Here is a 12,214-nt window from a genome sequence, read left to right as displayed (position 1 = left end):
CAAAACATTGTATTGTTTAAAAATGTACAAGTTTTCACTTTCATTTTTTAAGCGTATGGGAAGAGATTTTCACTCTTTCCGTCGATTGAATATCCAAAAGACAAACAATGTTCTTTTAAAATCCATTTTTGTGATAAAAAAAATCCTTTAAAAAATCTTACTCTCATGACAAATATTTTAAAGTTAAAAAAAATTTATGAATAACATGCAATCTTATCAGATGTTCGAATTAACTTATTTCTCTCATTTATGTTAAAAAAAAAAAAATAAAATTTCTCTCATTTTTTAAAAGCTTTCTTTTTATAACTTAATTTTGAATTAAGGAACTTAATCATTGTTTAAATAATTGAATTGAAAAAATAACTTAAATAATTGGACATGAGCTAAGCCAAACAGACCTTGTTAGTCACGTGACATCTGGCTTCCACAAGAGGAAGAAGAAGGCACTACCTGTAAATCTGTATTCACACACACACACACACACACACACACACCTCTACTGTGTGTATTCTCAAACCCTAAAATAAAATAAAAATGGTGAATAATAATAATAATAATAGTAGTAAAAAAGTTCCAGATTGGCTCAACAATTCCATGTGGTCATCTCCACCACCACAACCTAAATCACCATCACAGTCTCAATCTCAATCTCAACCAGAATCACAACCGTCGCCGTCGCACGACGATCGCAAACCGTCTTCGGTTACGTCATCTGATTCGCCTGAATCTCCGCCGTCTCCCGGTTCAATTAGACCGGCGGAACCGAATTTGAAATCCGGTCCGGTTAATGATCCGTTGGCTAGTAGTGATGATAATGAAATTAACACTTCACCTACTACTTCTGTTGAAGACGTTTCTCGCCAGGCACAGCTCTTACAAGAGGTTATAATAAAAACTTATATATACATATACATACACACATACATATGTATATACACGCACTCAAATATGTATATATTTGTATATAATTAGAATAATTAGAGTGATTAATGGTAATGTTTAATATGAATATTGTTTGAGGCTAATACTGTTATATTCGGTTTCATTTCATTGTTAGTTTTAGCACACCTGTTAGTCGATTATAGTATTTAGTTTGCATTTTGTTACAGATATATAAGAACGTGAACTGAAAACGGTTATGATTCTTATCAAATGCTACTATGTTACTTTTATATAGATATATGTGGTAGTGTGATACAAGGACAGGTAATAGGGGTTAAGTGTTTTTGATGTATAGGCAGAATGTTGATTGCGTAAGTTGGTTAGAATAGGAATTTAGTTCACTTTTTTTGCTATTCCCGATAACAACTTGAGCCAAACCATGAGGGTAAGCCTTGGTTTTAAAAAGCGCGCCTCAGGCGCGCGTAAGCGCTAGGCGCAAGCCTTGGAGCTTTTTGGTACTCAAGGCGCAGGGTGTACAGAAAGCGCGCGCTTTTGGGCCTTTTTTGTGAGCCTAGGCGCCAAAAAGCGCTAAAAAGCGTTAGCTTTTTGTACACTAGAGGATTTTTTTTATAGAAATAAGTAATTTTTTTTTCTTACCTCTTCTTTCTCAACAAGATTGATCTCTTTTTTCTTTTTCCTCAACGAGAACAACAATCTTTTGAGAATTTCTTTTCAAATACCAAATTTGATCAAAGCCGGACTTAAACGAGTATCTTACTGATGTTGTTTTGGTATTTTATGTGTTATAAATACTATATAAATAATTAATAAAATTTCTTCATAAATGTGCGCCTTGCGTACGAAAAGCTCGCCGCTTTTGCGCTTCCTAAATGGACCCTATCGCTTTTGTGCGCTTATCGCTTTTTAAAACCAAGGGGTAAGCTAGCGGTGGGGAACATGTAGTGGTGGTTAGAATTTAAATCTTGTTCGATTTGCATCCCTGTATTGGCCGTGGGGCTGGTTGGCGAGGGCCACTAAATGTAAAAGTTTATTGTTATGACTGGTAACAGAATGCAATTATGTTATTGTTATTGATAGTTATGTTAGTATGCTACAACAATTGGTAAAAAAGGTGAGGTATGTTACTGTTATAAGCAGTTTTGGTTTCGTCTATTATTCTTGTGGAGATTTATATAGCAGAATGCTGATTAATTATAATTTGTTATGCTAGTTTGAATGATAATGGCTGAATTAGCGGTAATATTTTTTCTGTTTCCTTCTTTGTACTGTAGCTTGCAAGGAAGATTATAAATATGGGAGAGCTGCGAAGACTTGCTTCACTGGGTATTCCAGATGGTGCTGGTATTCGGTCTACCGTATGGAAGGTTAGATTTGAAATATATATTCTTTCTGTTTTTGCTGTGTCTAAGATATGAGTGTTCATTTCATTTTGTTGCAATGAAATCGTAGAGGATGGTATTATACTATTGTGAAAGTATGTGTTGGATCGTAGAAGATGGTTAGGAGTCCTGTTTACTCACAACTCACAAGAGGTCTCAGCTTTGAAACCTCCCTAGGTTGCATAGGAAACAGTCACAGGGATACCCTGGTTAGCTTGGTTTCAAAACTCGTGCCTTAGGCACGCTCAAACATAAGGCTCAGTCCCTGTCGCTTTATACCAAAAAACTTGCGATTTTAAACAAAAAAAGGTGTTTTGTGATGGTGTTTTATGTATACATGAATTTTAGTTCTGAATTTTATACAGAAGGTAAGTTTTGCTACTCAAAGGTGTTTTTGCTACTTAAAAGGGTGTCAATCTGGTGTACGAAAATCCTGCCGCTTCCGCTCTTTGCGCTTGAAAAGGAACCCTGTCACTTTTGTGCGCTTTGTGATATTTATAACCAAGCTGCTTAGCTTAGTCCACGTACATTTGAGTCAAAAAGCCTCGCCATCCCCTTGTAACCCGAAAAGGGAAAACTTCATCTATTTATCTGCCTTACCCACTTAGGCATTTACGCTAAAGCCCGTGCATCCAATTTTTTTTTTTTTAACTATATATTGTTACATTGCTTGCTGCATGTGGAATCGGAAGATTAATCTTTAACATGATCATTGTTTTAGCTGTTGTTAGCATATCTTCCCAGAGAAAAGGCACTTTGGTCATCCGAAATGGCCAAGAAGAGGTCTCAGTACAAGAGTTTTAAAGAGGATCTTTTGAAGAATCCAGTAAGTTCCAGTTAAATCACAGTACTTGATAATTGATATGAAACACTTCTTTCATTAATTGTCTGGTGCGTTATAAAGGATAGGTGAATCTGAACCTTGGGCAAATACAAACTAAAATAAATGGACTGTTTATACTAGCTTTATATGCTTTTTAAAGTTGTATTTGTTTGCTTTAAATTTGGGATCCTGAATGTATCTGTGCCTAGTCAGTCAGAAGTCAGCAGGGAATTGGAAGAATCTACATCTTCTCAAAATGGTGAGGGGAAGGGTTTACTCTCGAGGTCAGAGATACCTGAGGGGGAGCATCCCCTGAGTCTAGGGAAAACAAGTGTCTGGAATCAATTCTTTCAGGTATGAGCTTCTGCAGCATATGCTCAATGCAATGATTTTTCTTTTCTGTTGGTAATGTTGTTGTATGTTAGATCTTGACTCTTGATATCTATTATTTGTAAACTGCATGGAACTTCTTCAACTTAGGTGTGAAGAGTTTACTTTTTTCTCTATCTCTTCAAAGTTGTTAGAAGTTACTAAAAGAGTTACTCATTTTATTCCAAAATAGTATTATGGTTTTGTTACGAGAAGATTTTGAACTACCAAACTTACTAATAAACCCTTATTATATTGGCTAAAAATTTCTTTTGCTTAATATCATGTAATTATTGTTTGTGCTTTAAAGTGTCAAATATAATATCATTCTAGGTTTTAGCTGTTTTTCTGTTATATATGAAATCAGATAGCTTGAACTATCATGAGAAATTCGAGCCCATAGCGTATTCATATATCATGTGATCAGTCTGTCAATACTTGCTTTGTAGATGGCTAGATGCAGAATTCTTTTTATCTTTCCCCTTGCATGATTTACGATCTTAACGTTTATATTTCTGCTGATTGTAGGACACCGAGATCATTGAACAGATAGACCGTGATGTGAAGCGAACTCATCCGGACATGCACTTTTTCTCTGGTGACTCTGCTTCTGCAAAATCACATCAGGTAATTGATCAAAACTTATTACACTTTTGGTGGGTTTACCTACTGCCCGGGTCTATTATATTAAGCAGTATGTCTTTTTGATGTTGTGAATATGTAAAATCACACAATTTAGAGTTAAAGAGCTGAATCTAATTGTATCGTACTTTCAGGAAGCTTTGAAAAGCATACTGATTATATACGCAAAGCTGAACCCGGGTATAAGATATGTGCAAGGGATGAATGAACTTTTGGCTCCCTTGTACTATGTGTTCAAGAATGACCCCGATGAGGATTATGCGGTAAGTAAATATCTACGTTTTCGTTTCAGTTTCGCATTGCTAGCATTCACAATGTTAGTATTGACTGATGTGATAATTAACGGAAAAGAGGTAATGAATTTATGTATTGTGGGTGAAACTGCTGCCTTTTGAGACATTAAATGACTTAATACATGACTAAAAAGGGTTAGGTGGTATGGGTTCAAGTCCTATTTAGGTGTATCAGAAACGTGCAGTCTTGGGTGTGTGCCTTTGTTATTCCAAAGTAGAAGAAAAGAAGACATTAAGGGTGTGTGGACCAAGACTGGGCAAGCCTGTAGCTTTTCTGTTTTCAACTTTATAGCATATTTTTTGCAGACCTTGGTAAGCTTGTTTATGAGATCACTGAAGTAACATGCAATGTAAGTTATATTCAGAATTGAGTACCTATATCTGAACAATTTACTTTCAGATTGTTACAATGAGCGTTAGAGATGGTTATTTTGGAAATAAAGTTTCGTCATGTAGTAGAGTTACTTCTGTCAATTGCCATATTTTTCCTTTATATATATATATATATATTCCGAGGTTCAAGCTCTTGTTGGAACATGGAAATGACGTTTAATATTTGCAATGTTTCGTCATTTTCTTGATTAATGTCTAGAATACGATCCACCGTGAGATGTTTTTTTTAAAAAAAAAAAAAAAAAATCTGATCTCAGAACAATAGCAATTATGCATTCAACACTGCTTTATTGTGACCTCTTAAGAATTGTATGTATCTTTACTCATTTTGGTGGTTAGCTGAATAGGTGCCAAGATGATTGGTTTAGGGGATGATTTCGGGTTTACACATCTCGGGTTTTGACAATTTTCTTGCAAATAATTAATTTGTTAATTAGGATATTTGTAATAGTGAAAGCTCGCCTCCGGGACTTTTTGATATCCAGTCCAATCCCTTTAAACAAGCCCACTAAAGTTCCGGGTTTTTGAATATAATCTCAAGCACTTTTAAAGTGTGCCTCATGCAAATGAAGCTCATATTAATTTTCATTTGTCAATCAACATCATGGTCTATATACTATAAAGCATTTGGCTCAAATTTTATTTCCACTTATGACTTGTGCAGGTGAATGCTGAAGCAGACACATTCTTTTGTTTTGTTGAGGTATTAAGCAGTTGCCGAGATAATTTCTGTAAGCAACTTGACAATAGTGTCGTTGGCATCCGTTCAACAATTTCAAAGCTTTCACAGCTCTTGAAGGAACATGATGAAGAGCTATGGAGACATCTTGAGCTGACAACAAAAGTAAGAAATCTTGATATTTGATACTAATCAGAGGTGGCTAGATGGGTGGGTTAAGTTGCTTCAACTCATTGATTATATATTTTCACGTTCTTTCCATTTTATGGGTATGTTTAGCTAAAGTATCCCGGGCTAGAATTGTAGTTGGGATTAGTGCTGGAGGTAGAAATTTGGGTTTTTTTACAACTTTCTTTTGGGCTGCTTTGTTTTGGGACTTCTTTAATATTTTTTGGAGCTGGGGTTTATTTCTAGAAGACACCCCCAAACTGGGCTTTTTTTTGAAAGAGAAAGCCCCAGCCCTTGAAAGCTTCAAAAGCCTTGAAAGACTCTTGCCAAGCACACCCTACAATTTAAAAATCTATATAAACATGTAATATGATAGGCGTAATTATAATATCTGTTTATATGTCAAACCTTTTGTATCAGAATTTGTACTAGTTAGTAAAAGTGAATTGTAATATACACTTTGTGCAGCAAGATTGAAAAAGAAAACCCCACCTGCCGTATTTAAATTAACGGCCCACTGAATCCAATCTTAACCCAATTTGTCTTGGTTGGTTTCTCACTTTCGTATTACTCTCTCCGTCCAATTACACCCTGTACCAAAATTTCTTGTGGCCAAGTTACCCAAACCATTACAAAAAGGGGTCATTTGGGTTAAATTTTAAAGACTTTGCCAGGAATTATCAAATCTAATTATCTTAAAATTCTCTTTTTACTAAAACAGGTAGATTATGATTTTGGAACAGCCAGGATTGAATAAGGATTTCTTATCATGTCTGATTCTTTGTAATGACAGGTCAATCCACAGTTCTATGCATTTAGATGGATCACACTTCTATTGACCCAGGAATTCAATTTCGCAGAAATTCTTCACATATGGGACACACTCTTAAGCGACCCAGAAGGTCCTCAGGTGGGTTGATATGACATATAGTCGGCAATCATTACCAGTATATGTTAAACAAGTCAATTTAAGTTATAATTTATGGGAAAATGACTAATGATCGGTGCTGCAGTTTTTTTAACAAAAAAAGAAAAAAACTTTTGCCCCCTTCAAGTTTATTAAATGCACACATTAATTCCCTCCTCTGTGAGAGCAGCAGCACCTATGATGGTTGCTGTTGCAGTACAGATGATAACTCTTTTATTTTATATAATATCAAGTCAGTTGGGGTTTAATAAGTGTCTAAAATGAAACCGGTTAAATGGTAGATACGTCTAAAAATTTTGCAAACTTTAAATTTCTTTTTTTGCAAGTTTGATATGAATGGCGATAGACAATTTTTTAAAAGTTCTACTTTGGTTTGACTAAGAGCAAGAAGATTTATAAACAAACATAAAATTAAATATAATTAAGAAGAAAAATAACTAAGAGATGGAAAAAATAACAAATTATTGTTGAATTATGTTCTCATACAAGTAACCCTATAAAGTAATAGAATAGAAATTTATAAAAAAGTTTGCAGCGAAAACCAAAAACAACAATTTGTCATAGCGTTAAATCCATAATTTGTTTATTAATCTTCTTGCTCTTAGTCAAACCATTACTTTTGCCCCCTTCAAGTTTTTTAAGTCTTCTTGCTCTTAGAAATTCAGAAAATGGACTGAAGGAAATGTTGGCAGGTCAACCCAATCTGAGTCAACCAATTTGATCTGCACTAAAAATTTACCAGTCTCGATCCCCCTGACCGACCCAACTTCCGTCTATTAGAGTCGAAGCTAATCAATCAAACCTTAAATTAGTCAACAAGAATGTAAATCAAAATCATAGGGCATGTATTGATTTATGGAGTAGGATGTAAATAATGTGGAAAGATAATGTTGAATTGCAGGAAACACTTCTTCGAGTATGCTGTGCAATGCTGATTCTTGTTAGGAGACGTTTGCTTGCAGGTGATTTTACGGCTAATCTTAAGTTACTCCAAAGTTATCCATCCACAAATACCAGTCATTTGCTCTATGTTGCCAAGAAGCTACGACGTTCTCCTTCAACTACCCGATGATTCTTTAACTCTTTCTCAAACTGTTTGTTTTTAATTATGTACGTGTTTTGTTCATTTCGGTTACATTACTATTAATATCTAAATTGTCTCTACACTTTTTAGAATCATTGATTTGTACAATTATACTTAAACTCCTTTATAAATTTTAATTAGTAAACTGGATTGTATTAACAACCATGTCAGTAATGTACAAAAAAATATTACAAGATTTTCATGACAGAGTACAATGAATAAAAGTACACAACAAACTTTTTGAATTATATTAAACTTCAGTTACTCTCCCCTTGTATTGCATCCTTCTCCATGGATTTCATATTCTTGATCTTTTCTTTTCATGATGTATGTTTATTAAATCAGTAAACAAGTGTATCGGTCATAGGTATTTTCGTTCTTTATTACTAGATCGTTTGATATCTAACCAATTGAACAGTTGTGACTCGTAAGTTTCTTAATAATCAGGTGGTATATCGCTCTTGACGTCACGTTATTCTTTGTTTCTTTCATCAATGAAATAAAACCTATAAGATAACGTATAATAGTTCATCAATGATAAGTTTGGTATTTTACTCTTTCTGAAGTTGCGTCCTTTCTAGAGAATTGGATCGGTGATAAAGGTATTTGTTCCCTTATATTTATTGGTCGTCTTTAATAGCAGAAACACTTTTAAGCATTTGTTGTCATCTTGTTATATACTCCGTATCAAACAATTTATTCTTTACAAAGTTTGAAATGAATGGCGATAGCCGATTTTTTTAAAATTCTACTTTGGTTTGACTAAGAGCAAGAATATTAATAAACAAATATAAAATTAAATAAAATTAACAAGAAAAATAACTAATAGATGGAAAAAATAACAAATTATTGTTGAATTATGTTCTCATACAAGTAACCTAATAAATTAATAGAATAGAAATTTGTTATAGGGTTAAATCCATAATTTTGGATTTTATTTATATAGTTAAGTTCTATAGTTTTCATAATCTAACAGCTAAAGACAGTGTAGAATCTATCTTGTTTTTCCAGCATCCAATCTATGCAAAATCTCATAGGCCCATTTTATTATGTCATATTGGTCTGTTCAAAATATTAAAGACTAGGTGATTCGAGCCGGCTTTAAAGGTGAAAATGACCACAATACCCTCATATGGAATGTACGTAATGGACTTAACAGATTCCGGTTGACGTCCGTTATCGTAAAGGATCAAACTGTAACATTATTCGCCTATAAAAGATTGTCAATGACTTTTAATTTGATAGTTAAAAGATGAAAGTTGACTTTTGGACAAACCACAAGATCAATTCGTGTCGATCACTTTAAAGTTAATAAGAAGAGATTCATGATATGGTCTCTGTTTGATTAAATAATCGCACTATGATGCAACCGAGGGGTGTGAGTGTTTTGGGGATGGTTTGGAGGCAAATCCCTTCCGGTCAGAAGGCTGTTTATACAACTTTACACCTTTGTTTTGTTAATATTTCCTTATGATAATTTGTAATTTATATTTATTACTCTAACAAAATTTGTATTTATTCATATAACCATTAAACTACATGACAAGATTGTAAAATATGACTAATATTGTTATCCGATGTAAAGATAAGTCAAATCTATGTTCAGTTTTTAATCATCTTCGTATAGAAATATGGTTATCTTAAGTTTTAAACTATCACCTAATACAATAAATTTTAAATTTTACTAATTGTTTATAGAAATATAAAATCATAAAACTTTTTTTTTTTTTTTTATATAAAGACATTAGTAGTATTAGTTTATAAATTAAAGTGATTGTAAATGTGATAGTGCTCAACAAAAAAATTTGGTTTGTAAAATTAACCCATTTTAGGATGATACACGTTAACTTGACATATTTTGCATCATTATACAAATTAATACATTTTCAACATCTTTTTTTATTAACATTTGTCGATATAGGATATCATGAAATGATAACATATCATTAACTATATGTCACTCGCGACGCGGGTCAATATTCTGGTATTTTGAATACACATTCGTAATGAATTACATAGTTGCACTCCAAACATTTAAATATTATCCAATACCTTGCCTCCTTTCTACATTTTACGCATCTTCCATCGTCGTCGACCCCTTGAGCAAATACAAGCGAATGTGAGTGACCTTTTATGTTATCAACTACTCTTCCAAACTTTATATTCACATACCCATAAACCCCGCATTTAAACCTTGAAGTCTGTTTTTCACTTTGAAGTATCACCGGTGCACATGCGGTATGCAGAGACTGGGCACACTTGTTAGAACAGTGATAGAACCATGTCTTTGGGTCGAATTTCTCCTCACAAATTTCACAAAAGTATTCACTCTTGTGGTTCTCGATTGGCATGTAGCTCAACTTCATGGGGTGGCTGTCATACTTGTGCGTGATTGTCTTGGGTAATAACAAAGCACATTCTGGATGTAGATAAACATCTTTACAGGTGCGACATTTATATGTAAATGTATCATAGATATCATTTGCACATGCGAAACAACGGCTTGCTTCATAATACTTAACTCTCAAAAAGAGGTGATTTGGGTGAGCTTCATGTGTGATTGCTTCGGGCATGAATCCACAAGTAACATCAATGTAGAAGTCTTTACATCTTTCGCAACCATAGGCAAACCCGTTACACTTAGACAGGCAAACATGACATTTGAACACCCCAAAGCCTACAGGGACTTTTGGTAGGAGAGTGAGAGTATGTTGTGGATCATGAGCAAAGTGATTTTTCAACTTAGGGGGTAAACGGGTGCACCACTCGTGGAGAACAAACGACGAGCAACCATGATGGGTGCATTGGAAAAATGGCATACTCGAGATGGGTCTTACGCACCCGTCACATAATAGTTCAACCTTTTCCCTCGGGTTATGTAGACTGATGTTGGACGATGTGTGGTTTGAAATATTACGACTATGGATGAGGCGTAGTGGGTGTTGATGACATTTATTGTCGATTAACCGGTGGTTATCTTTAAAATTACCATGAGCTGAGGTTTCTTTCAAAAATAGTTGTTTTTGTATGCTGTCAGTTTCATCCCGGAATGGGAGATTGAGGATATTATAAGGATAATCACTCTCTTCATAATCTTTCCCGTTTTCTACGGATCCATGATAATACATGAAAAATATGAAATGAATATCAAAACTCGAAATTATTACAGTACACTAGATAATTGATTATTGATGGTGAACCAAAAGTAATAAAGACAAATTAACAATTACTAAAATAGATATATACCAGAATTGTAGTTGTCTTCCTTTGATTTGATGCAATCAAGATGAACGTAATACCTACATTTCTCGCATTTATAAATCCAGAGAGTAGCCTGCTCGCCAAAACCTTCACCGCATATCCTACACTTGGGCCAAAACTCGGCTTTTTGATGTTCAAGTGGAAATGAATAAGAAAGGATGAGTGGGTGAGTATGTAGGGTCGTAAATTTCTTTTTTGGCAAGAAAAGACAATCACTTTGGATGGAGAAGTCCAAACATGTGGGACAATGATACAAGTGACCCATATGTTCCTTCCCACAAGCATCGCAATGGTCCGAAATTGGTTTATGGGTTGTAGCACGAACTAGCGGGTGTGGGTGGCTTGGATGATAAATGATTCGATTTTCTATTGATGTAATGACACACTTTACATGCACACCCATTTTACATTTACCACATCCATAAATCTTTTCGTGTTCCTTAAAAATTTTGCAAATATCACAGATAACATAGTACCACCCACTCTGATTGAAAGTCCTAGTACCATCAAAACAACGATCAGAATGTGATCTAAGACTTATCCTTTTGGAAAGCTCTCCACACCATTTGTGGAGAAAGAAGTCACATGAATTGCGACTACATTTGTAATAATATCGTTGGTACAAATAAATATTTTTCCCACATAGATTACATGGACTACAAAAGTCCCATTCTGTATATTCGTCGTCGTCATCATCATCATCTTCTTCATATTCTTTGTACCACGGATAATTTGGTTGCAAATCAACAAGTTCAAGCGGATGCTCGTGTTGTTGTTGCTCCAATCCACCAAACATCAAGTATAAAGACATGTTTACGCTAGATATCAACAAAGTACAAGAGTATAAAGAACACGGAAGAAAAGGAAAAGGAAAGAAGTTAGAGGAAGACTCAAAAAGAGGATGTGAAGATTAATGTGAGCACAATGATATATATATATATATATATATATATATATATATATATATATATATATATGGGCATTAATATTAAATGTTTAGTATGTTGGAAGAATTAAAAGTTCAGTTTTGAAAAAAAAAAAAAAAATATTATGCTTTACTTAATCAAAATAGTTTATTATTGTGTACAACAACAACAATAATAATAATAATATCGTTTGTGGTTTACATTGTCAAAATTAATATCGATCGTTTCTGGATTTTTGTATTTTTTTGTTTTATATACAATCTCACGGGCGAACTATATATCATGATAAATTTGAGCACATGTATATATAGCGTATCGATCTATATATATATATATATCATGTGATCAGTCTGGCAACACTTGCTT

The 12,214-nt window shown here is 34.0% G+C and overlaps 2 protein-coding genes across 2 annotated transcripts; one reads left to right on the top strand and one right to left on the bottom strand.

The window, feature by feature from the left end:
• The first annotated feature begins 486 nt into the window (after positions 1–486).
• On the top strand, positions 487–7,820 carry LOC122581019 (TBC1 domain family member 13-like). Its single transcript, XM_043753159.1, has 9 exons — positions 487–882; positions 2,175–2,267; positions 3,004–3,108; positions 3,319–3,459; positions 4,003–4,101; positions 4,251–4,379; positions 5,467–5,646; positions 6,443–6,559; positions 7,479–7,820. Exons 1-9 carry the CDS (start codon positions 535–537, stop codon positions 7,647–7,649), a joined length of 1,383 nt encoding a protein of 460 aa, XP_043609094.1. The 5' UTR covers positions 487–534; the 3' UTR covers positions 7,650–7,820.
• A 1,496-nt stretch (positions 7,821–9,316) lies between these two features.
• Positions 9,317–11,733, bottom strand: LOC122583489. The gene is made up of 3 exons (XM_043755887.1): positions 11,337–11,733; positions 9,714–10,767; positions 9,317–9,320 (listed from the first exon to the last, which is right to left on the bottom strand). The coding sequence occupies exons 1-3, from the start codon at positions 11,731–11,733 to the stop codon at positions 9,317–9,319; spliced, it is 1,455 nt and encodes a 484-aa protein (XP_043611822.1).
• Positions 11,734–12,214: the final 481 nt, after the last annotated feature.

This window comes from Erigeron canadensis, chromosome 9, assembly GCF_010389155.1.
Source record: "Erigeron canadensis isolate Cc75 chromosome 9, C_canadensis_v1, whole genome shotgun sequence".
NCBI lineage: Eukaryota > Viridiplantae > Streptophyta > Magnoliopsida > Asterales > Asteraceae > Erigeron > Erigeron canadensis.
Note: the sequence above shows the minus strand (reverse complement) of the source record. Positions and strands in the feature narration are given on the sequence as shown.